This window comes from Nyctereutes procyonoides, unplaced genomic scaffold (genome assembly GCF_905146905.1).
Source record: "Nyctereutes procyonoides isolate TBG_1078 unplaced genomic scaffold, NYPRO_anot_genome, whole genome shotgun sequence".
In the NCBI taxonomy this organism is placed as follows: domain Eukaryota; kingdom Metazoa; phylum Chordata; class Mammalia; order Carnivora; family Canidae; genus Nyctereutes; species Nyctereutes procyonoides.
The window spans coordinates 25,235,243-25,259,713 of NW_026575035.1; the positions used below are offsets into that span (position 1 = coordinate 25,235,243).

Consider the following 24,471-nt stretch of genomic DNA (forward strand, 5'->3'; position numbering starts at 1 on the left):
ATTACTTTCAGGATTTAGAAAGAGCTTTGCTCACCAGTGTGACTGTTTTCCAGGATCTTTTGTTTTAGGTTAGAGTATGGCAAACAAAAGGGAATAGGCAGGTGGAAAGCTTCGAGACTCTTTCTGAACTGAGAGTGAAGTAGAATAAGCCAAACGCATTTGTAGAGAAAGCCGTTTTTTCCCCTCCCAGTTGCAATCAAACATAAACTAAGAATTCCCAAGCTCCTGTGCCACTTTTCAATTCTTACATCGTGTTCAATAATCTGCTCTATCACTTGAGAGAGTTTTATACCTATTTTTCCCTAGGAACTACAGTTGACTTGAAGAAGCATCTGCTTAATGTCTGGTCAAAGCTTACCAGTGATACAGAAATCTATGGTTAAAAAGCCAAGCACTTCAGTCTACTGCAAAGGGTAAAATACAGGAAGATAGAAATCTTCTGCAAGGAAGGTTGGTGGCTTGTATTTTAAAGTACCAGAACTGCCAGATGTAAACACTTTAGATGTGCTTTGCTGTATGTGCTATTTGCATGAATAGCCCCTCCCTAGGATGCTGAGCATACTACACCGAATTTCAAAGTTTTCTCTCAAAGGCCAAATGGCCTGAAGACAGATTCTGTTCCCATCCCTGGGACAAAATAGAGGTGAAGCAGCTCTGCGTGTTATGTCTGAATGCAAAGGAAAACAAAGGCAAATTGTTTCTATGGAAAACAGGTTAAAACACTGGCAAAAAAAACGTTAGCAACATTTTATGACCATCTCATTAAAAAGAACTCTAAACAACGAAAGGATGAATTTTGAATCGTCTTTTGTGATTTCTTGAGGATAGCACTTTCCAAATCTTGTCTGAACTTTTTCTTTTGGTGGTTAAAAGTAAAAACACTAGTGATAACAGACAGTACCTCTTATCCAGTTTATCTACCAAATCGAAAATATAATATATATAGTTCAGTAATGAAGACAAAAATGAACTTAGCTGCCTTTAAAAATGTCTTTTTCTGATTGATATTGTAGAATAAAATTTTTTGTTCTGTCTATGGTAGAGCCCAACCAGATTACAGGTAAAAGTGTCAATGCGTTGTTGTTCACTACTGCTTTTCTGTTTACTGTGGCCGACCTGACACACCTTCCTTCTTTTATTTTTGATCTTAATAGAATGAATTTAAGGATTTCTCACTGAAGTGGACAAAGACATTTAGTCACTTTGACAGAGCAGGGCAAACCAAGTTGGCAGACAAGCTACCTGGAGAAAAAGAGAGGTAAGGCAATATTTTTTTTATTAAAAAATATATTGAAATAAAATGCATCCAATCAAAGCATTTACATAAAAGTTCTCCTTTGTGAGTTTGCTTTGAAAGAAATTTATTGTTAGTACTCAATTTAGAGTTGGGATTTTTGTCAGAAGCATGATCGCTTTAATATTTAAAAATATCAAACAGGCAGAGTCCTCTGAGTCTACAAACCCTTTTGTGTATTGATTGGTTTATGTTATTTGTTCATACATGTTTACTCTTAAAGAAAAGTTCAGCATGAAAATCATCTTAAAAATCTTTTTGTATTAGAAATTAGTTTACTTAAGGATTAAGAACAAATGAGTGGGGGCGCCTGGGTGATTCAGTTGGTTAAGCATCTGCCTTCTGCTCAGGTCATGATCCCAGGGTCCTGGGATCGAACCCTGCATTGGGCTCCCAGTTCAGTGAGGAGCCTACTTCTCCCTCTCCCTCTGCTGCTCCCAGATAAATGAATAAATAAATCTTTAAGAAAAAGAATAAACAAGTGAAATATTTTAAATGCATATTTTTTAAAAGCACTGTAGATGACTTTCAAAGTTAATTCTTACAAACACTGGAAAGTAAGAAATTGAGTTGTCCTTGGGAAAAACCTATTTAAAATAATTTATCCCTAAATGAAGGAGCTTGTCTTCCAACAATTATATATTTTATACACAAGCATCTCAATATAAGGGCAAGAAAAAAATTTTAAGGCCCTTTTAAGGTATTACTTACTCTGACTTATCTTTAAACAGAGCATATTTAAGAAATACAAAAAAAAAAGTCTCCTAAAACATAAAGCTGGCGATTGCCCCCTCATGTCACAAAGCTGTGACTCAGAGGCCGTGGTACAGCGACTAATAGAAATCCTTGGCACACGTTGTCTACCTAAGGGAATAATAGAACTATTTGCTTGAGTCGTTTGGCAAAAGGATACAAACATATGGCTTTGGTTTATATTCAGCTTTGCCAGTTGTGCGAAGTTACAGGATGAAGTCTACAATAGCTATGACAACTCAGAAATGAAAAATGAGATTCAAAGTAGACAAACTTCCTAATAAAGCTGACCAAGCTGGTCTCAGGTCTAAGATTTCTTTTATCGCAGTGCACTTCCTAGTGACTCCGGAAATCCCTGTAAAACTCACCTCCTCTATGGGGAATGAGCATGCAGTTGACTCTCAGAAAGAACAGTTTCTTGATGTGAAGGCAAACTGTGTCTGCTTCTTCCTTAGGAGTGGTGTTTGTTGGGGTGGGAAAGACTACGGCTGACAAGAGAGGTATCCTAAATCTAAAGGGGACACATAATTCAATTTTTTAGCTTTCTGTACAGAATCAAAGATAGTTAAGTAAGAGACATATAGGCAGGGATAGAGTTAGAACCAGGAATAATGTGCCCTAATGAAGGATTCAGAAATTTTTCATTTTTTCTAGAATAAAGGGTTTAGAGAAGGTTGAGAAAATTAGTATGACATCTTGAATGATGTAAAAAACTGCATTTATTAGCTTACATTTTTAAAAAATATTTTTTGGATTATTCTTTCTGAGTAATTAAGAAACATGAAAAGGGGCAGGCCCGATGGCCCAGCGGTTTGGTGCTGCCTTCAGCCCCGGGGGGTGATCCTGGAGACCTGAGATTGAGTTCTACATCGGGCTCCCTGCATGGAGCCTGCTTCTCCCTCTGCTTATGTCTTTGCTTCTCTCTCTCTCTCTCTCTCTCTCTCTCTCTCTCTCTCTGTCATGATTAAATAAATAAAATCTTTAAAAAAAAGAAAAGAAACATGAAAAGAAAATCATAAGAGTAAAAAGAGGGTCAGAACAGACAAAACAAATACTTGAACATCCCATCTCAATATTCTTTAAACAAGTAAACTATTCTTTCAGTGTCACAACTCATAGTCCCCATCCTTTCCCTGTATAACAACAGGGAGACAGCTTTTGCTGCCATTTTGGGCTGATCCAAACCTGTGTTTAAAAGAAAATGATGCCAGAATCAGCAAAGAAAGGGCATTCAGTGTAAGGTTCTTTGTTCTTCAATCTGGCCAAATTTCATTCTAAGATACTGGCATCCTCCAGTTGTTTCATTTTCTGGGTTTAGCCTTTTCCAACTTCCTGAGTTTCTCTTTGTTATTTTTTTAAAAAAATTGATTTTTGTAAAGGAAGCATCCACTGAGGATAAAAGGCTCCTCATGGAGAGGACCCCAGGACCTCTTCTCAGCAGCCACAGAGCTTCCTCTCTTCATTGCCACGTGTTCCCTGGGATTGAAATGACATCTAACAAGAGTCATGTGGCACAGTCTACAAAAATGCATTGCCAGTCCAAAGCTCTGAGGAAGGGAACACAATGACTTCTTGTTATAAGTGGAAATTGTTGCAAGTTGAGTGTATGTGAAGGACTTCTCAAATTAAAGGTAGCTACCATCATGAGATTACATGTAAGTTGACAGTATTAAGATTAATTGTATCAGGAGTTTGAGACAGTGTACTCAAAACTTTATGATCATTATGGCTTTTTATATTAATATTAAGAAATTCAAGACTGCTTATAAATATATCTATATATACTTAGGACTTATATCAGTGTCTACAGTTCTTTTGCAAAGAAAAATAAAAATTCAACATCACCAAGAGAATTTTTTAAAACCAGTTTTTAAGAAATGATTAAATATTTACTTGAAGATTTTTTTTTTTTTACCATTAGGTTAGAATAGGATTTTGAGTGAAAAAAAGGATCAAAAGGAACTAAATGTTCTCACATACCAGTAATTTACTTGTGTGAATAAAAGCAAAATTGAGTTTATGAATTCCGTGTTCTGCTCCTTGAGGTTCTCCTTCCCACAAACCAGCAATTTCAGAACTTCGTTTTCACCCCAGCAGAGCTCCAGATCTGTGTGTTGGGGTTAGACAGGAGATCTGCTGATTGCCCTTTGTGTAAGTGCCAGAAAGAAAAGATGATCAAGTAAAAGTAACTAGGAATTTATGATGTGCACCTGTACATAGATATGAAGGTACCTAAGGATGTTAAGTAAGAGGTTTCCAAATTCAACTAAGTAGTTAAATTTTACTTTATGGTTATTTTTCTTCTTCATTGCCTATCTACTTATTTCAATTGTTGGTTCTTGCATGTCCTTCCTGCAAGTTTTGCTTCTTTGCCTTCTTTAGCTCATAAATTTCATTCCCTCTTGCCATTTCTCTTGATTAACTCCTCTTCCCAGAGAACTAGAGAATGAAGTCTTTAAAAAAATTGTTCATGGCTTTATTATGAATACCAAGTAAGAACCACTTTTTTCTCCCTTTTGTATAAATATTATACATATAATTTTCATACTTGTAGGTTAGATGACTTTTCTTAAAGTAGTTTCAGATCAGGAAAAATAAACAGCAAAGCCTACCTTTAATATTCTATCTCCATTAGGAAGTAGATTATCAGAACTATGAGGAATCCATTACAGGAATCTCAGAAAATATCTTACCTTGTTCCCATTTGTAAACAATGAAATGAGGTAGGTAGACGAAGTTTCTAAGAAACCTCAAGAAAGACAGCTTTAAAAAAAAATCAAATCTCTGTTTTGAGAAAGGAAATGATTTGTTCAGTTTTGCCAAATTCATTGGAGACGTGTCAATAGCATTTAGGACTTAAGCAGTAAAAATGCTCAAATCTTCTCTTCCAACAGAAAAAAAAAAAATGTTCCCAGTGAGAAGTGTAGTTTCCCAGATTGTAGCACGTTAGTTAGGTCACTCTCCTGAATTATGGCATAATGATGGACCTTCTCTATAGCTCTGGGAGAAGTTGAAAGGATGAGAAATCCACGCCCACCCCCACACTGGCACACTTCCCTAAGGTGTGAACACATGCACTGAGATAGAAATCTCTTTCCATCTTTAGTGAACCATTCCCAGAATGCCATACCCACTGAATATGAAGTTAGATTTTACAAAAATTAATTCTGCTTAATAGGAGTTTATTAAAATCCTAATGAGAGTAGCCCATATAAAGAATACTTAGAAATTTCTACTTCTATATATATGGTTTTAGAAAACAAAGACTTATCTTCAGATTGAGAACTGTCAGGAGAGTGAGCCATCTCATAAACATTAAAAACTTCCACCCCTAAAAAGAAAGCACATTGCTTTAGGTTTCTGATGTTCTTATTTCTCATTGAGCTCTCAGACATGAGTAGACACTGAACTTAGTAACTTTTCTTGTTCTTTGGTTGTGGAGCAGAGAAAGAAGGTGAAATCGATGGAATATATATTGTGGCCGTGAACTATCTCACTTCTACAACTTGGCACACAAGTTAAACTTGAAAACTTAGCATTATGAATGAGTTACCAGTCTCTAAAGTGTTTACATAGTATATAATATATGCTACACCATCAAGAAGACAATAGCACCACAAAATACAATTATGAGGCTAGCAAGCATTCCAAGCATAATCAAGCAGAGGTCCATGAATATTTATGCATTCCTTCCAATGACTTTAATGGGGAGGCGGCTGCATGGGGTGGTTGCAGACCAGTCAGGTCCAAGGGGATAGCTGAATTGCAAAATGGAATTAATCTTAAATCCGTTATAAAGAAAGTTACACTTAAGTAGGTTTCTGAAACTTTTATATGTACCTTTTGGCACTGTTTGCAACGTGTATTTCAGTTTTGGTAAAGAAACTCATGGAGTTCAATCTTCACTTGACTTTCGGGAGAGATTTTTCAGAGTGGTTGGGTAGAGCTCAGCACCTGTGTGGCAGGATAAATTAGAGTTGTGTTGAGTTGCTACTCACCCACAGGAGTAGCCTCCTCAGCAGTGGTTCGTGGTTTTCATTATTTTAACCCTCCTGCTACTGATCTCTCATAATCGACTTACTCATTTAGTACATGGAGGGGAGTTTGCATGAGTTGAGCCACTTTATATGCAACAGAGATACTCATGGAGGAGGAGGATTTCACAACGCAGTGCTCACTATCCTGAGTAAACCAAGCCATTTTAATCCTAGGCAGTGTCACATCTGTCATAAATTTGTGTGGTTTTAAAAGAAGGAAAATCCACAGGAAAAAAAAAATCACCTCTGTTTTGTTATTGTTTTCTCTTATTATGTAGTTTTAAAATATTCATAACGATGGACCATTTTATTTAGACTAAAGCAACTGCTGCTTAGCAAAAGCTGTGAATACTTTTTGTTTGCTAATTTAAAAAAACAGTTCAGTGATTGGTGTGGTGTTTATTATGAAATGATGACAAAGAGTACTGGTGGTTTTAATAGTTTTAGCTTACGAGAGCTGTCGTTAATTTTGTCTGTAGTGTTGCAGGTGAAAAAATGCACAATGGATAAATAGTCTATATTGGTTTAACTGAACATAATATATAGTGTGTTCTGGAGTTGTTTGTCTCAATAGACTATAGTAATCAAAAGTAATGAACCTATTATGTGCAGGACCTTGGAGAGCGTCGAATGGCAGTAAAAGTGTGGCACATAAAAGGTTTATTAAAGGAAATTAAAGTCCATCATTGCCACACCTGCTCCCCTATTATAAGTCTATGGCAGGTCAGTGCCTTCAATCACAACTCAGCCTTAGAGAGCAGAGATGCGCCTCCCATTACCATTGCAGTCATACATACCGCATCCACGCTAGCATCAGGATTTAAGGATGGGTGCCACAGACAGCACCTTCTGCCTGCCTCTCATTTTCAACAGGCAAAACAACTTCTCTGCGTTTAAGAATTCCTTCTGAAAATGTGCAAAGGTGTATTAAACTAGAGATTATTGGAAGATTCTAGTTAAACCAATGGGAGTAGTCATGTCTGACTATCTTCAGAGAAACAGAAACAGCAGGCTTTTAAATTCTTTCCATTCCTTTTGTAGTTTGATTACATTTAAAATATTTCATAATGATGTTTTAGGGACTTAGGTGCTGACGCATATAGCACTCAAATTTCACTTTCTTTATCGATTTGCACTATTATAACCAATATCTATTCTGGAATTCTGGGAGTAAATGTATGTCATTTGATGATCCACATCTCCAGTGGTATTTTGAAATGGGAGTATTTCAGGGATTTGTCTTCATGTTGCTTTTTTGCACAGGGGACTCTTTTTCCTGAATTAGAAACAGATATATATCAGAGAAGGTCTAGAAATGCAAAGGAATCAGGTTTTAGTAAATTAGTCTGAAATCTTTTGGTTTGGCATTTGAAGTTTTATCTCCTTTACAACCATTGTTAATCAGACAATCCTCTTTTTCTATCTTTGTGATGCCAGAAGTGTTTGAATTACTAGCAAACACTTATGGACAAGGACATCTGCCCTCTTGTCACCATTCCCTCTGGTTTCAGCATCTATAAAAGTATTTCCAAAGCTCATGGACTGTAAGGACAGTCATAGCTACATACCTGCAGAGGCAGGGTGCTATTCAAGAGCACGGAAGGCTACACTGTTTTTCACAATGACTTTCAGAACTTGCGAGGACTTGTTTTCGTATTTTGGCCAATGTCAAACGGATGACCTCAGGACTTTGTGTTCATGTTACAGATGGATGCAGAGGCTGAAGATAAAACGCTGCGTACCCGCTCTAAAGGAACCAAGGGTGAGTTAGCAAGCAGGTTCCATGACACCGTGCCCACCACACCATGAAATATGGGAGTTCCAATGCTTAGTCCCTAATGTGTAGTCAGAATGATTATAACTTCCTCAGGGCTCTTTTTTTTTTTTTTTAAATCAAGCTAGGACATTGGATCATGGCATTGGGAAGTAAAATATTATGAACCAGGAGCTAAAGGATCCAGAAAAGTACCAATGATATGTGATAATAGATTTTTACAAAATGCAATCATGAGTAGATTAAATATCATGCAAAACAACATAAGGGCAGCAAGGGAAGACTGCTTCACGGAAACCTCCAAATTATTAAAGTGACCTTTAATGGCCAAGGGAAAAGACAGAATTGTTAGTTTACTGCCAAAGCAGGTTTTGATTTTTATGTTATCTGGTTTTAGTGGCTCCCAATCTAAACTTAGTTCAAGTAAAATGATGATGTTTGTTTTTTGCCTGTCCCTGCTGGGAATTTCCGGCAGCTCTGCAAAGTAATATTTGAAAGGTTTAACTTGCCGGTTATCCTTCTCTTTTTGTAACCAACAGATGGTAATGTAATATTGAAATATAAACAGGCCCTTGATGATCTAAACATCTGGAAAACAAGATTGACTGGCAATAATACCCCTTAAGGAGAATAACTTTTATTATAATTAGCTATATTTTTGTGACCCTTAGTTCTAAATGGAAAACTGTAGTTTCACCATAGCTTCTGAAAACACTCTGGATAGTTGTTCCCCGCCCGACTCTTCTCCCAGTTAGCCTTGTAAGGAAGGCCTGAGACAAGAAGCAATCATGCAATTGTTTGGAAGGATTTTTGATATTTGCCTTTGGAAGTGGCTAATCAAATGAAATCCTTTCCTTAGCTATGTTTCTATTTGAGGTCAAGGAAATAACACCTGTCTGAGTAAAGTTCAGAATCCCAAAACTTTTAATAAATTCCAGGATGATTTTTTTTCACTTAAGATGTAACCATGGTTATCACTAGTTATGATATCTAAAATGCAGAATAATGCTGTACAAAATGTGGAATTTTCTCCACCCAACAGAAGTTTTACATGATATTACAATTTTGCTTCAAGTTACATCATATATCCTAATATTTGAAATGCAGTAGTTCTAAGCATTAAATTTTTATGCATCAACTTCTCAATAGAATACAAGTTTAAGAAAAAAAAATGATTTGTATTGTTATTTAGGACAAGCTCACATCTGCCATAAATACCAGCATTCTAGGGACTATATTTGGATTATATGAATCCCTTGTTTTGACTTCTAAAAGCACACGATTCTAGCATACTTTAAAAATGTAGGTCTTTTAATTTGCAATTCTTTTTGTACTTTGAATTCTTTTGGCACATAATATACACCCTTAAATAGAGCCAAAATGTTCTTCTAGAAATGAAACAACTGTTTCTCGTGCGGCATGAGTAATCTTTAAAACCACCTGTTGTCTTTCTCAATATGCTGCTTGTCCTTGTGTAGGCAGGTATTTATAAACATGAACTTCTTTAATTCCCATCAGTTGTCAGAAAAAAATCAAAGCTTTTTTTTTCTACAAGATTCTTATTTTTAAAACAATGTTGATATTAACATAGTTAAAGCCTATCTTCCTCTTTCTATATGTATGAAACTCATGGAACATAACTAATCTTGGGACACATTCACTTAGTAAAAATTTCCCAGTTTTGTATAAATACTTGTTTAATGCCAATAAAAATGTAAGTTTAGAATTCTTTTGAAAAATTTTCTATGAACAATAAAATTGATTTAAAATATAATTCAAGACCTTTGTGTTCTCATAAGTTTTTAATGAATCTTTAGAGACAGGTATTTAGAAAACCCAATCCACAACTGCAAGGTCCCAGGGTCACCTAAGGCACTTACACCAGCATCATCTATTCTGGACTATATTCATCTCTCCACTGGTATCCACTCCAAAGTACCAGAACCAGAAATGATCAATTCACCCAGGGGGAAATTAAGTGGGGTTCGTATGAACCATTTATTGGTCATTATCTCTAGGTGGGTGAAAAGTCATACAGTTTTCAAATTTATAAACCGATTTTTTTCTCCTTTCTTCTTGTCAACAGTGCCAATAGATTCTCTAATTCAGGAGCTCAGGTAAGATTTGCCCCACATTACTTTTTCTAGTATCGATCAGCTTTGATTATTAGAATGTTTTTACTTTTCAAGCTTGAGGATTCCTGTGGTAGTCGGAGGAATAGGCCAACAGGTTTATTTGTCTATACCCAAAGGAGAAGAGAAAGGGAAAAGCCATCCATAATTGATTCAAAAAATTAGGGCTTCCATTTTGATAACAAAACACAACATTTTGCCAGAATGCAGTTTCCCACTTTTCTCTGTGGAGTGCTTGCTGCTTGTGTGTCCACAACTCTCATGTGGTTGATTTGTGCCGAGGTGATGAGTGAAGAATTGAGCTGTCATCTGTGAGCCTAAAAGATGACCCAAGTCCTAAGTTCCCCACTTTTTGTTTTAAATAATTAGATAATTCTATCATAAATTTTTAAATATAAGCATTGGGAAATAATAGGTTTGTGAGTGTGTCTGTTCATTTCCACCCTAGATACTGTGAAAGCACCTCAGACAATGTTATCCATCCTAATACGTTTTGCAGAATAAACTACAATTAGTTGTTGGTTTTTTTGTTTTGTTTGTTTTTCTGCAGAATCCCTGTCAAGGCATAGTTTATAAAAAAAAAGTACATTTTAAAAAAGAAACACATGCTGACATACATATTTGTACTGGTGATATTTTTTAGAGAAATTGTTTTGGGAGCAAGATCAGTCTTTCGTCTCTTGTCCCTTGTTTGCTATTGCAAACCCAGAAAGTCTCAATCCTACCATCTAATCCACCTTTCTGAAAACAATGGTCTATATGTGTTTCTCAGGGAAATGTTTGAAAACTAGAGAGTGTATAACAGCATTTGACACATACCAAAATTTACACCATGTTCGTGAACAGTTTACACGGTTATTTTTCTAGGCAGCTGTGTTCTGCAATTTCCAGAAGCAAGGGCTCTCCTAGTTACTCCCATGTCTCATAGGATTCACTTTGTCGAAGTTTTGGTTCACCTCTTTAGTGAAACATGTATCTATCAGAATGGAATATAGGCTTTCATGCTGATGCCCTTGTCTGAGGAAATTTGTTAGTAGGGAGTCCCTAGCCCTGGCTACACTTTCAATTTCATGATTTGGAAGTTCACATTTTACGTTTTAAATTATCTGAGCAGAAAGGGGAATGCTCCCTCGTATCAGGACAGGATTAAATGAATGGTCTGGCTTGCTTAATTTCTTTTTAAATCTGCTCTCATTTAGAATTCCTATCTGGAGACTTTATGTTCTCTACAGAATGATCAAGACAAGTTTAAGATGATCAAGGTCTTAAAGTACATGAGATGTTTGCCCTATCAGGAGGTGGTTTCCTGGTGGTCCAAGCAGAATCAAGGACTAAGGAACTCACTCACGGTCTTCCCTGCTGTTGAAATGACTGTCTCCAGTCAGTCTTTTTAGGGAGTCAAACCATTCTTGGGAGGGACAGGGCTTTTTGAGTGATGTGTCTTGAAAAATAACTTGAAAAAGAAAAGAGAATTTTGAAGGAATGAATAAATGTGTGTTTTGGCTTAAAGAGAAATATCTAGTTCATAGAGAAACAGGAAGAAATTAGCAGAGAGAAGCGACTTTGTAGGGAAAAGTTTAATATAAACTTCCTGGAGAAATAGAGAATTGCTACATAAGCACACTGTTAGCTTTAGCAATTAAAATAAAACTAATATATATTGAGGTCTTGTTGTGTGCCAGATACTCTTGAGCTTTCTTTGTCACATTTCTGTTTCATGTAGCCCTCACAATAACCTTATAAGGTAGGAATGATGGCAGTTCCAATTTTCAGATGAAGAAAGTGAAATAACTAGCCCAAGATTACACAGCTAGTAAGTAGTCCAGACTTCTGACTCAGGCCAGCTTCTCAACTAACAGGCTGTGCTTTCCCTTGTACAGAATTAATACTAACAATTTAGAATATAAATAAAAAAGAAATGGTTTGTTGTTCATCTTGTCAGTGGCTGGAGTTTTGAAAGTCTATATGTTAACCCTTATGGCCTGTTTTTCAATAGCTTAGGTTTCTGAAATTCAAATGAAGATATTTTGATTAAAAGTAATCATGTTTCCTATTTCCCTAATTCTCTACAATTTTTTTTGTCAAATATTCAATTTTGCCTACTTTGTCATTAGATCAACTAAGATAGCTGGCGATAATTGCTGGGAAAATTCATAGGCAAAATTAATTCACCTATTTTTCTTTAAGAAGAATCAGTTTATAAAAATTACTGATTACTTAATTTTACAATTACTTATTTTGAACAGAATGTTCATGCTTAGGCTGAATAAGTTCCAAATTGTTTCTTAAAGTGGTGTAAGTTGACCCAAGTATAGACCTGAACTATCATTCTATATAAATCTTGGGAAAACATTTTTATTTATACAGAAGGTTATATTTTTAGTGTCTTTGAAATTTTTGCACCACTTTATCCATTTGCTACAATCGCTGCTGCAATTGATTCTGCAGATTTGTTGTGCTCTGGAATCCAGAATTTTTGTGTGCCTGAATTCTGAGTATCTCAGGATATGTGGCACATTTTATCCAGTGTAAAAGTTACGGCAATTTTCTAGGGAATATTGGCAACTTTATTTAGTTCTTTTTAGAATGCATTGGACATGTTATTGCTTCTAGAGCTACTACTTACAAAAATACTAATACAAATGAAGCGAATTTAAATATACTGTATATTGTTCATGACACTAATAAAAATTGATAGTGACATTCTCATCTTCTTATTATACTCTATGTCAGCTACTATCATCACCATTAAAAAAGCAATTTATAACCACAGGCCCACCTTTAATCACATTCCTTATTAGCATTTCCAGTCTTTCCTCCAACACAATTCAGGTTACAGGTGGTGTCGAGATGGCATTCTCGTGTCTTTCTAAATCATGACCATTGTATTGTCTCTGCTTTTCTTTTATTACTATTATCCTTAATCTGATCTGAATGCTATTGCATCTACTAATATTGGTAATTGTCTCATGCATTGGCAAAGTGTTTTACACCAGTCCAGCCCTTTCCTCTAATTAGGGAAATATATTCTAGCCTCTGAAATGGCTTTCCTATGTGACTACTTAGAGACACAAATGAATTCAAGACTCTTAAGTGTATTAGAGTCAAATCCCACTGTCCTTTCATGGTCTTATTGCTGCTTACCAATTTGTTGTCATAAATTTTGTAGTGAACAGATTGGTTGTCTCTTTCTACTTTATTTTATTGTGTGTAGTTTCTTCATTTAAAAATTGTATCACTTGGCATTTTCTTGTAAGTTTTAAAATGTTAAGCATTTTATAAGATCTGTAATCAATAGCCTATAGATTTAATCGTAACCTTTAGCATGTGAAAAAATTTGTGACTTACATATTTAAATGGCTTTCTCTTTTTTCTTCTGGTTTATTTCATTCACAAGAGTTCTTATATCAATTAAATATTTTACTTAAGGTGTCTGGGTGGCTCAGTTGGTTAAGCATCTGCCTTCTACCCAGGTCTTTATCCCGGAGTCCTAGGATGATTGAGCTCCCTGCTCAGCAGGAAGTCTGTTTCCTCCCTCTGCCCCTCACTCTACTCATGCTCTCTCTCTCTCTCTTGCTCTCAAATAAACAAAAAATATTTTGAAAACAACATTTTACTTAGTACTTAATAGCTTTATTCACAATTTTGAGGGGAAATAGAATTTCTTTCAATAAGTATGATTTTATTGCCACTACTTGTTGCACATAGATTTCTGGAGATGACAACTAAAGGAAATAAAAGGGACCTGAGCGGATTTCTAAAATAAAGCGTTCCACAAATCCATCATCCAGGTTAAAGAGAAATAAGTTGCTGTAATTACAAGGTTAGATAAAAGAAGGAAGAAAGACTCTTTTTTCCTTTCATTGCTATGATTTCCAAATGCAGGACTTAGTTCATGTTTTAGATTTTTATAATGTATCTGCAACATTCATGTTAGCAATATGCCTTCCTAAATCTTATTACCAAGCCTATAAATTAGAATCCAAAAACCTGACACCTTAAAAAAAACTCATTTTCTTGTAGACCACTTTGGGGGCAAGTGGGACTGATAATTAAGGCAGCTGATGATTAGGATTGAATGTAGGAGAGAAGTGTCCATGTGAGGGTGCCTGAGGCATCCTTGTTCATTGCCCCCTCTCCACCTTCCTCATCCTCACCTCTGCGCAACGGGTAGGCTGTTGCTAGACATGTGACATTGAGGCCTAAGATGAGCCAACCCTCCAAAAAGATAATATTGTTTACTTACTATGGTAAGAGAGTGTCTTGAAATAGATTAGGGAGACTTCCAACAAGAATTAAATTTTAAAAAGAGTTTTATTTAATGAGAAAATCCCATTAGCTATAATTCTATCACATATTTATGTATTTATGTAGCTTTTTTTTTCTTTGTAGCTTTTAATAGCATTGAGCACTGAACCTACTATTGAGTGGCGCTTCAATAGGTACCTATTGAGTGAGTGGCTGAAAGAACAAGCAGTGTCTAATTGGATCCACACAAGCCACCTGGGGGGTAGCCAGGACAAAGGGTATTAGCCACATTTAACTCATGAGCCAAGTTTGGGGAAGTTAAGTGCTTTATACAAGGTATCTGAGTAATAAGTGACTGAACTAAAAGTAAAACTTAGGTCCTGTATGTGATCCAGGGCACATCCCATGCTTACTGGTACCCACTGCAGCCACTGTATTATTTTCCACTACTGTACGACCTTTTTTTTTTTTTTTTTTTTTTTTTTTTTTACTTTTTAGAGCAGTTTTAGGTTCGCAGAATAACTGAGCAGAAGGTGGAAGGTACAGGGACTCCCCATAGGCCTCGTTCCCCAACACAAATAGCCTCCCCCATATCTGTACCCCTCCACTAGAGCAGAGCAGTATATTTGTTAAAACTGATGAACCCATATGAACACATCAGCATTCCAATTCATCATCCACTTTTGGGAGAAATATTTATCTGAACTTTATCACTGAATTAATAAATCAAGTTGAAATATATCAGCTAACTAACCCCAGGACCTTTTCTTTATTTACCATAGTGCCAATTATAAAGAGGCCATTGTCCTTTCTTTCTAGGTTTTTTCCCATGAATTGACCATGTAATTTTAAGTCTATATTAAAGTATCAGGAGATTATACAAATATGTGTATTCTTTATTTGTTTTTCCTTTCAAAATACTACATCCTAGGTGATAGTCAACCATGGACCTTGTACTTCAAAGACTGATTTCGTAGCATGGGAGGTGTGTGCCACTTAACATCCACCTAAGGCTGATGACAGGCATTTAGAAATGGGGCAACATTGGGGTCCTGTCCCTTCACAGCACGTTGAACTTAGAGACTGAATGGCTGTGTATTTGCCAGTTTGTACACACCATATATATATCTGTCTATATAGTATATATTATATATAAAATTATGATTACATGGGATGGAGCATTGCCCAACTTAATTGTTTATGTCCTACTTTAAACTATAACGTCTGCATTTCAGAAAAATACTATGGAGCTTCTAAGTAAATATCCAGAGTAAAATTTCTCAGTAGACAGAAAATTAATGGCATTAGTGTAACAAGCCCAGGGAGTTATGTGATAATGTGGGTAAGTGAGAGAAGTACTACTGGCATGTAGAGGGAGACATCACCTCCAACCTGAGGATCAAATGTGACCTGAACCTTGGCTACTCAGAATGTCAGTATGCTTAGCACCCATCCCAGACTACTACTTCTGCCTTTTAATACATCACAAAACTACTAACAGATATACTAAAGTTTGAGAAGTGCTAGCTTAGACTTTACTACTTACTTGGAGAAGCTCTTCTCTCTGCTGCTAATTTTCAATGGTGTGAATTGGCAGGAAAGTCAAAGGTTTGGATTTCTTTGGGATTTTCTTAGTTTGTGAATTCTTGGGTTAATGTTAATGATTTTTTTGCTGCACAGAAGATTCCTTAGCCCAGAAGGCAGCAGGACTTGACATTTGAACACCTCCCCTAGGTCACCGTTAACCACTGACAGACCTCCAGAACCTAGAGCTGCTATTAACTGCTTGTTTGAATTTCTGTTTGATTAAAAGAAGCAGAATACTGAACAATTTTAACAGTAGTATAGCAAAAGGAGAAGCCTTGGTCTCTTGTGACTCTTAGTTTGACCTCTATGAAGTGTTTGAAATCAACCAGATCTGCCTTAAATATTTTTCACATATCATTAGATAGAGAAAATATGTAAGGATGCTATTTATTTATTTATTTATTTATTTATTTATTTATTTATTTATTCATTCATTCATTCATGAGAGACACAGAGAGGCAGAGACACAGGTAAAGGGAGAGGCAGGCTCCCTGTGGGGAGCCCGATGTGGGACTTGGTCCTGGGACCCTGGGATCACGCCCTGGGCAGAAGCCAGGTGCTCAACTGCTGAGACACCCAGGAGTCCCATGTAAGGATGCCTTTTAAAGATCATTTTATATGCCTCCGCAGATGACACATGTAGAGTGTGTTCTCAAAGTATTTAATGATTGTGTCTGAAGCAAAATCCAGAATCTCTATCAACTTCCATCGGTCAGATGATTGCCTTGTCACTTTGACATATTGGTAACTAATATGCTGAGGTTCCTTCTAACTTGCTCAGGCCCTTCACAGCATATTTGTTCCCTCTGGTCAGCAGTTTCTCCTGCTAATATGCTCTTGAGCACCTCTAATGCAACAGAATTATTTAACACTATTGCTTGTTTCGACTCAATCCTTCTTGAAGAAGGACGTTGACTTTAACCTTCAGACAGAACACTTCATCTCTTGGTTGTTACCTTTTAGGTAAACGATATGCCTATATGAAGTCCCATTTCAATTGCATGGTATGCCTGCAAAAATGGTGTTTTCAACATCTTACGATATTTTTTCTGCGTAAAGTGTGAACTGAAATAAGTATGTCCTACAGTGTTGACAGGTCAGCTCTCACAACCAAAACATGATGTGCTTGAGTTTTCATTCTTCACAGTGGGTGATTTCTCATGATACTAATGCAGACCCTTACTTAGGATTTGAAAGATTCAAGTGGTAGAAAGAACACTGGGTTAACGGTAGTCCCGGGTTCTGGAGGTTCTGTCAGTGGCCGGTGTGTGACTGTGGAGAGGTGTTTAAATGTCAAGTTTTGCTGCCTTCTTGGCTAAAGAAACTTAGCACTTTCAATCCTGGCCCCTGAAGTCATCTAACTGCCCTCCATCCCCATCCCAAAATAACATCTAACATTTAACATCTTGCTTTATTCACACCTATCTTCTGAGTTCATAGTTACCATTGAACCTCTCCTTGACTACCTTTGCACCTGATCTTGCTTTCCTTGCACAATCCTTCTCCTTGTTTATTTTCTCCTTTTGAAGGAGAAAGCATTTCCCCCCTCTTTTTAAAAAGATTTACCTATTTATCTTAGAGAGAAGAGAGAGAGAGAGTGGGCTGGTGGGGAGAAGAGAGAGATCCTTAAGCAGACTCCCTGGTGAGTACGGAGGCCCACTCCGGGCTCCATCTCAGGAACCTGAGATTATGACCTGAGCTGAAATCAAGTGTTGGATGCTTAACTGACTGAGCCATCCAGATTCCCCCTACGCCCCTTTTATTTATTTATTTATTTATTTATTTATTTACTTACTTATTTTATATTCTTTTTATTTTTTTTCTTTTACAAACCCTTGTTTCGAGGGCTGACTTTCAATAGATCGCAGCGAAGGAGCTGCTCTGCTACGTACGAAACCCCAACCCAGAAGCAGGTCGTCTACAAACGGTTTAGCACCAGGTTCCCCACGAACGTGCGTTGCATGACCGGCGAGGGGGCGGCCCCTTTCCGACCGCGGGGCCTGCTGCACCGAGCTGGGGTGCGCGGCGGCCCGTGCACCCTTTTTTAAAGCATTTTTTTTTCTAATCACCTTTGTCTTCACATTTTGTTTTCTTAATCTTCCCACCATACTATTTCCTATAGGAAATCCATTCCTAAAGCTATTGCTTATTCTTCTTTTTATAAAATGTCCTTTCCATTTCAACCATTTCAACTCCATGATAGTCTACTCCTGGCAAAACTCTTTCCTTCATCTTTTCCCACATGGGATTCATACTTACTCTTTAAAGCGAATGACTAATGTCATCTCCTCCAATAACTGTCCCTGTGACCTCCCAGGCTGACTAATACTTTTTTCCATTGTGTACTCAAAGTACTTCTTTTCTTGTCTGTGTTAAAGCACTTATTATGTTGAATCATAGCTATTTTATTATTCATTCATCCATCTGTCCACCCATTCAAAAGAAAACAGATCCCCTGCTTTCAAGTTTAGAGTTTGGGGAAAATAAAAAAAAAAAAAGCTAAAAACTAAAAAATTTTAATTAGTCACATACAATTCTGTCTTTTTGATACACTTTTTTAAATGAGCTTTTTAAGGACAAAGAATCCATTTTATTCACCATTTTGTCCCTAGTACATGATGTTACTCAAAAAATACTTTATTTTACATTGTCTACCAATGTTTGTTTTTAGAATAAATAATGTAGTTAGTAACTCATTGTAAAGGAATTTCTATTTAATGTTGATTCTCTTTAACTATTTTCATATAGTGCCCACACTTCTTTGTTTCCAAATTTTTAGACTCTTTCCCTAGTTCTGTCCCCTTAAAGTCAAGACCTTTTAGGCAGCAAAACTCCTACAAGAAATATGTTTTATCAAAATGTCAAACATAAAAATGAGGTGCTCTTTATTCTGTTAACTCCTCCTTTGGTTTCACTTGGTCATTTTCAGTCAGGAAGAGAAACCAGAACTGGAATAGAAAAATCATATTTTTATGTTTGTATGAAGGGATCAGTCAAGCGAGTCTCTGGACAGGAGTAGCCTCATGCCACAAGGTCAGAAAGTAAAGCCACTGCTGGACATGTGGACGCTTAGAAGAAATCCAAGGCTGGGGCAGACAGGTACAGAACAGTGTCAATAAAGAATGGCTTTTAAATGTGGGTTTTCTTTAAAGATCCTAATCTTGGTTCTCAGCCTGGGGCCCAGAGCACAGTCTCGTCTTCAGGGGAGGCATACATAGAGATTGTTCTCAAAGGTGGGGTAGGGGGTCTGTTCTAGGGACTCCTTTCAAAATCAGGGTCAGGGAAGTGAACCTATGTAGAGAAATGATTGCAATATGTCTCTGAGGGCACACTCTCCACCTTCTTTCCTGTGTGGGAGTCACAGAAGAAACTCCATTCTTCCACATCACTCCTATGAGAATGGGGAGAATTTAGACTCCAGACTCCCCACGGTATTTGTGGTGATTGCTCCAATTTTCTGGGGACCCTCTGTCTTTGTAAGTGGAAGTTAACACAAATCCTGCAACCTGTCCTGCAGAGTCACTAAGCTCTAGGTTCCTTGAAGTAAGGACTGGCGGGTTCATTTTTCCGTGATCATTTTTTTAAAATCTTGGCTTCCTAGCAACCTGCAGTTCACTTCCTGATTTCCTCCTACCTCTTCGTATATTCTTAGTTCTCATTGCTAGTTCCTCCTCAATATCCCAAACGCTAAACACGGGATCCCTCCAAGTGTGTCCTTGACTCTTTTTGTTGGTGATCCTTTGATGATCTCATTTAGGCTTTTAGTACATCTACAGGAAAATAAATCTTTCTTCCCTAAACTTCAAACTTGTATCTCCAGCTGTGTAGTCAGCATCTCCAAAAGGATCCCTCAAGTATATCTCAAAAGTAATAATCCAAAATTGAAAGCACAACTTCTATAACCAGGACACATCCACAGCCTTGCCCATATTAGTAATTGGGGAAGCACAAAAGTCCTGGAGCCTCCTTAACTTTTCCCCTAATACCCAGTATGCAATCTCTCTGACATCCTTATGGCTTGAATTTCAAGATAAATCCACAACCTGACCATTTCTCACCATGCCCACTGCTATTGCTAGGCTTCCAACCCATCATTGTTCACTTGAGTTATTAAAGCAATCTCCTCACTGGTTTCCTTACATCTGTCCCTTTAGCAACCTGCAGTTCACTCCACAAGGCAGCCAGAATGGTCTTGTTAATGTGAAGCTAGACCATGTCACCCCTCTTCTCAAAACGTCCTGATAGGTTTCCCTTTTCTCAAAAGAAAGACAAAATTCTTAATCTGACCTGGTCTCTTTGACCTCTCCATTGCCCCTTGTATGCCCATGCGCCTCCCTAGATAAGACTGCTGATGCTTCAGGCCTTTACATGCTGTTCCCTGTGCCTAGAATGCTGTTCCTTGCATAGTTGCATGTCTCCCTCCCTTTCTTACTTCAAGTCTTTACTCAAATGCCTCCTTGTCAGCAAGGCCTTCCCTGACCTCAGCCTTTCGAATACTAAGCCCTCATTTCTCAGCTTTCTCTATTCTTCTTCCCTGTTTTATTTTTAGTGGAAATAAAAGATAGACTACCTTTTAAAACGTGGTACAACTACTTGTTACTTTGTTTTTAATCTGTCTCTTTTCATGGCATTGTTGTTTTCTGACAGCAGGAATTGTTATCTTTCATTTCATTGATGATATCCTCAAATCTAGAATAGTGCCTGATGCATATAAGGAAAAAATGAAAAACTTGGCATAAATGCGTTCTGAGTGCTACAGAAGGCACTGGAATAAGACAAGAACTTACAACTTTTGAAATAGCCTAAAGGTCATGAAAACACGGTGTGATGATTCCTATAAAATAGATTTATGTAAGAGAGCACAAGGAATGAGCAGGTAATAGTGGTGAGGGTTTGCCTTGAGTTGGAAGGATAAGAATGTATCTGCCCAGGCAATTCCTATGGGCAAAAAGCAGGCACTCTGTAAAGATGGGTAAAATGAGATTGAATGGCAAACTCTTCCATCAGCATAGTTCTTGACCTGCTGTGGGTTTGAGTGGCTTGTGAGTGGGTCAATGGAAAAGGGACACATAAAAACAGAGCTTGTCCCTTGAATGTATATGAAGGCCAATTCCTTCCACTACTTTAAACCCATTTCCACTTGCCCATCCTGAACAAGATTGCCCCATATTTTTAAAAGCAATAAAAAATCATGTATTAGAAGAAAACTTGTACTATTAGATCCAAATGTCTTTATATATATTTTTTATTTTATATATATTTTATAATATATATAAAATATATATATTATATTTTATTTTTATATATATATATATCTAATCATGTATTAGAAGAAAACTTGTACTATTAGATCCAAATGTCTTTATATATATTTTTTATTTTATATATATATTTATTTATATATATTTATATATATATTTTATATATATTATTTTATTTTGGCAAACTCTTCCATCAGAATAGTTCTTGACCTGCTGTGGGTTTGAGTGGCTTGTGAGTGGGTCAATGGAAAAGGGACAGATAAAAACAGAGCTTGTCCCTTGAATGTATATGAAGGCCAATTCCTTCCACTACTTTAAACCCATTTCCACTTGCCCATCCTGAACAAGATTGCCCCATATTTTTAAAAGCAATAAAAAATCATGTATTAGAAGAAAACTTGTACTATTAGATCCAAATGTCTTTATATATATTTTTATTTTATTATATAAAAGCAATAAAAAATCATGTATTAGAAGAAAACTTGTACTATTAGATCCAAATGTCTTTATATATATTTTATTTTTATTATATATCTTTATATATATTTATTTTTATTTTATAAAAAGCTTTGACATTCAGTTTATTTCTATATCTAAAACAAAGGCAGGATGATATCTTGACAACACTGTAGACCAAGCCTGCAAACAGGTTTTTAACCTCATGATACTTATTAATCATGGAATCATCCTTATAAATGATTTATAACACAGTTCCCAGAAGCCCACCCAACTAATATGTGGATCCAATGGTGAAATGAGTATCCTGAGCCCTCCCATGCCCTGAAGCACTACTGTCCACATGAAATGAGTGGAACCCTGGCTCAGAACTGGGTTCCCAGTTACTTTGGTATTGTCAGGGCAGCACAGTTTTATAATATTCTGAATGAGAATATGAATTTTTTTAAAAAAAATTTACACATTAGAATATTAAATTTGAATGAAGGCACTGGCAAAATAGTCACTGACTCCTACCTCCACTGGTGAATGAAAAGGTAAGGGCATCCTGTGAGTGGCCCAGGAGGTTGGACAGCCTGCTAGGATGGGAGACAGTAAAGCCAAGCTGAGACCTAGCCTTTCTGCATTGGTGTGGCCTGGGGACAGAGGTGGCCAGGAAGTGGCTCCTCAGAAGCTCTGGTGGTGGATAGCAAGGAAGGCACAGTGCATGTAGAAGGGGTTGGGCTACAGGAAATGATGTGTAGTACTGGTAGGCTTCATTTGTAGTGGAGCGTTTCTAAATCAGGGACAGCCTTTCAAAGCAAGTTACTTCTGATTCACTAGGATAGTTGGCTGATAAAACATTTTGCATATTTGTGTGTGTACACATATATACTTACACATACACATGGAGAGAGACGTTACACATACATTTATATACACATGATTGTAACAATACATTCAAGTAAATGATTCCTACTATCTCAGCACTTCACTATTTTAACCCTTGTTCTTACTTTTAAATGTTATTCCAGCGTGGCAGCAAGTTCTGTGCGATGATTCATGATACGTTCTGATGAAGTAGAGAAGGACAAATGGGAGCATTCCAAGTATCAGGCAATTCTGTTTCATAGCAAAGACCTTGTGCATATCTGTAGGTTTCTAGTATTTTAGTTCAGGGAACTGAGAAAGGAACCTAGATCTATGGACCAAATATCTGCATTCAGGTAAAGAAATAAAACTGGCATTTATGATAGTAGCCATAAAACAGCCACATGCTCTTAAAAAGTATTTTGTCATAGTAATTTTAAAAATCAAAAACTACAATATGACCCATATTATTTGATGAATCTCTGTGTTTGTGTTGGTATCCATGACTGTTGTGTTTTGTTTCCTCTCAGTGGGTATATTTTCCCCTCCTATTGGTGTGTCTGTCTCCTAGTCTTTCCACGTTAGGTTGTGCTCAGTGTCTTCATTTCTGCTCATCTTTGTCAATCTAACTGTGCCCACCCCCACCCCATGCTTAGTCTCTTTCCCTTTTTTCCAGCCTCCCTGACTTCCACTTTTTTCCTTGTGATCTCTTATAGCTCATCCTCTCTTTCCCTCTCTCTCAACTTTCCTTCTTTTCATAGTGTCTGTCCTTCTGCAAATCTCTTATAAATATCCATGCTAGATCTATCCTACTTGAAATTAAGAAACACATTCTTTTGAATATTGAAAAAAATCTATAGTAGAAACCACAATGGGAATTGCTAGAAAAAAATTAGTGAATAATGAAAAGGTCAACATTGGTAAACTCTGTTCCAGATAACAAAAATAACATGACTCTCCTTCTTACTACAAAATCATACAAATATAAATAATACCTGAAGGAACTATTCATATATAAATTTCATCCAGGAGTAGTAAATTAATTATATTTCAAAGAAAAGAAGCTACTAAATTAGTTTCCAATATATAACATATGGTTGTACTGATCCATTTTTCATAAAAATATTTAATTCTTACATCAAATTTTTAAACCTATATAAAGCTCCATTCTCAACAACAATTCAGAGCCTGCTCCTTAGTGAGAGTTCACATATGTACCTCTTGGGAAAAAGAAAATAGAATGTTCATACTAGAGAACAGAAGGACATCTATCCTTTATTCATTACAGTACTAATTAGACTTTGTGTTTCCAAATCTTCATTTAGAGCTCTACTAAATTAACTTGATTTTACTTATATGGCCCTGGTTGGTGTGTTTCTGGGAATGACTGACCCCTAGAAACAAAAAGCTCCAAACCCCATCATTAGGTAATGATTTTTACTTTGTTAATAAAGGAGATAATTTTCATTACTAAGGATGTGCCTACATCACAAACATGTAGGAATTTGATATTTGATAGGTTTGGACATGGTGCTTATAGAAATAATTCTTGATAAAATCGTCCATAATAAACTTTTGCTTCCCTCTGAGTTGTCTGGCTAATTCACACGACCTTGAATTTATTCACATGGCCATGAGTTAAATATTAATCACCTTTGTTAATTTTGTTCAAAAGTAATTTTAAAGCTGACATTTTTTGATGTGTATTTTGCAATCACTGTCACTTACTCCATTCTGATGTTCCATTAAAAAATGAGAGCCAAAGTGGAATTTTGCCAGTGCCTGCATGGAGGGAGGTTCTACATTCTATTCAGCACCTTCCATTAAAGCTTAAAGTTCTCACTCTGATTATTAAATAACTGCAATTTACTTCGAACCTTAAATTTTATGACAAACTGTTTTTTTTTTCTTGAGAAGTGTGCATGGAAGGGTTCTGTTTATCTTCCAGCTGCAGAAAGCGCTTGCTCAGTGGCTACGTGATCAAAACAAATACTCCATAACCTCTAGTAGGCCGCAGGCACCACGCTACACACACATATATAAAGTATAAACATGTTTAAATAAAGTAGAAAAAAGATTT

The 24,471-nt window shown here is 36.6% G+C and overlaps 1 protein-coding gene across 1 annotated transcript in view; it reads left to right on the plus strand.

The window, feature by feature from the left end:
* Positions 1-1,218: 1,218 nt before the first annotated feature.
* Positions 1,219-24,471, plus strand: part of LOC129505323 (suppression of tumorigenicity 18 protein-like) — a 115,441-nt gene continuing 92,188 nt past the window's right edge. Inside the window, exons 1-3 of the mRNA XM_055318331.1 lie at positions 1,219-1,258; positions 7,792-7,846; positions 9,945-9,975. Of these exons, the coding sequence (XP_055174306.1) occupies positions 7,792-7,846; positions 9,945-9,975 (86 nt within the window). The 5' untranslated portion in view covers positions 1,219-1,258. The remainder of the gene's footprint in view (positions 1,259-7,791; positions 7,847-9,944; positions 9,976-24,471) is intronic.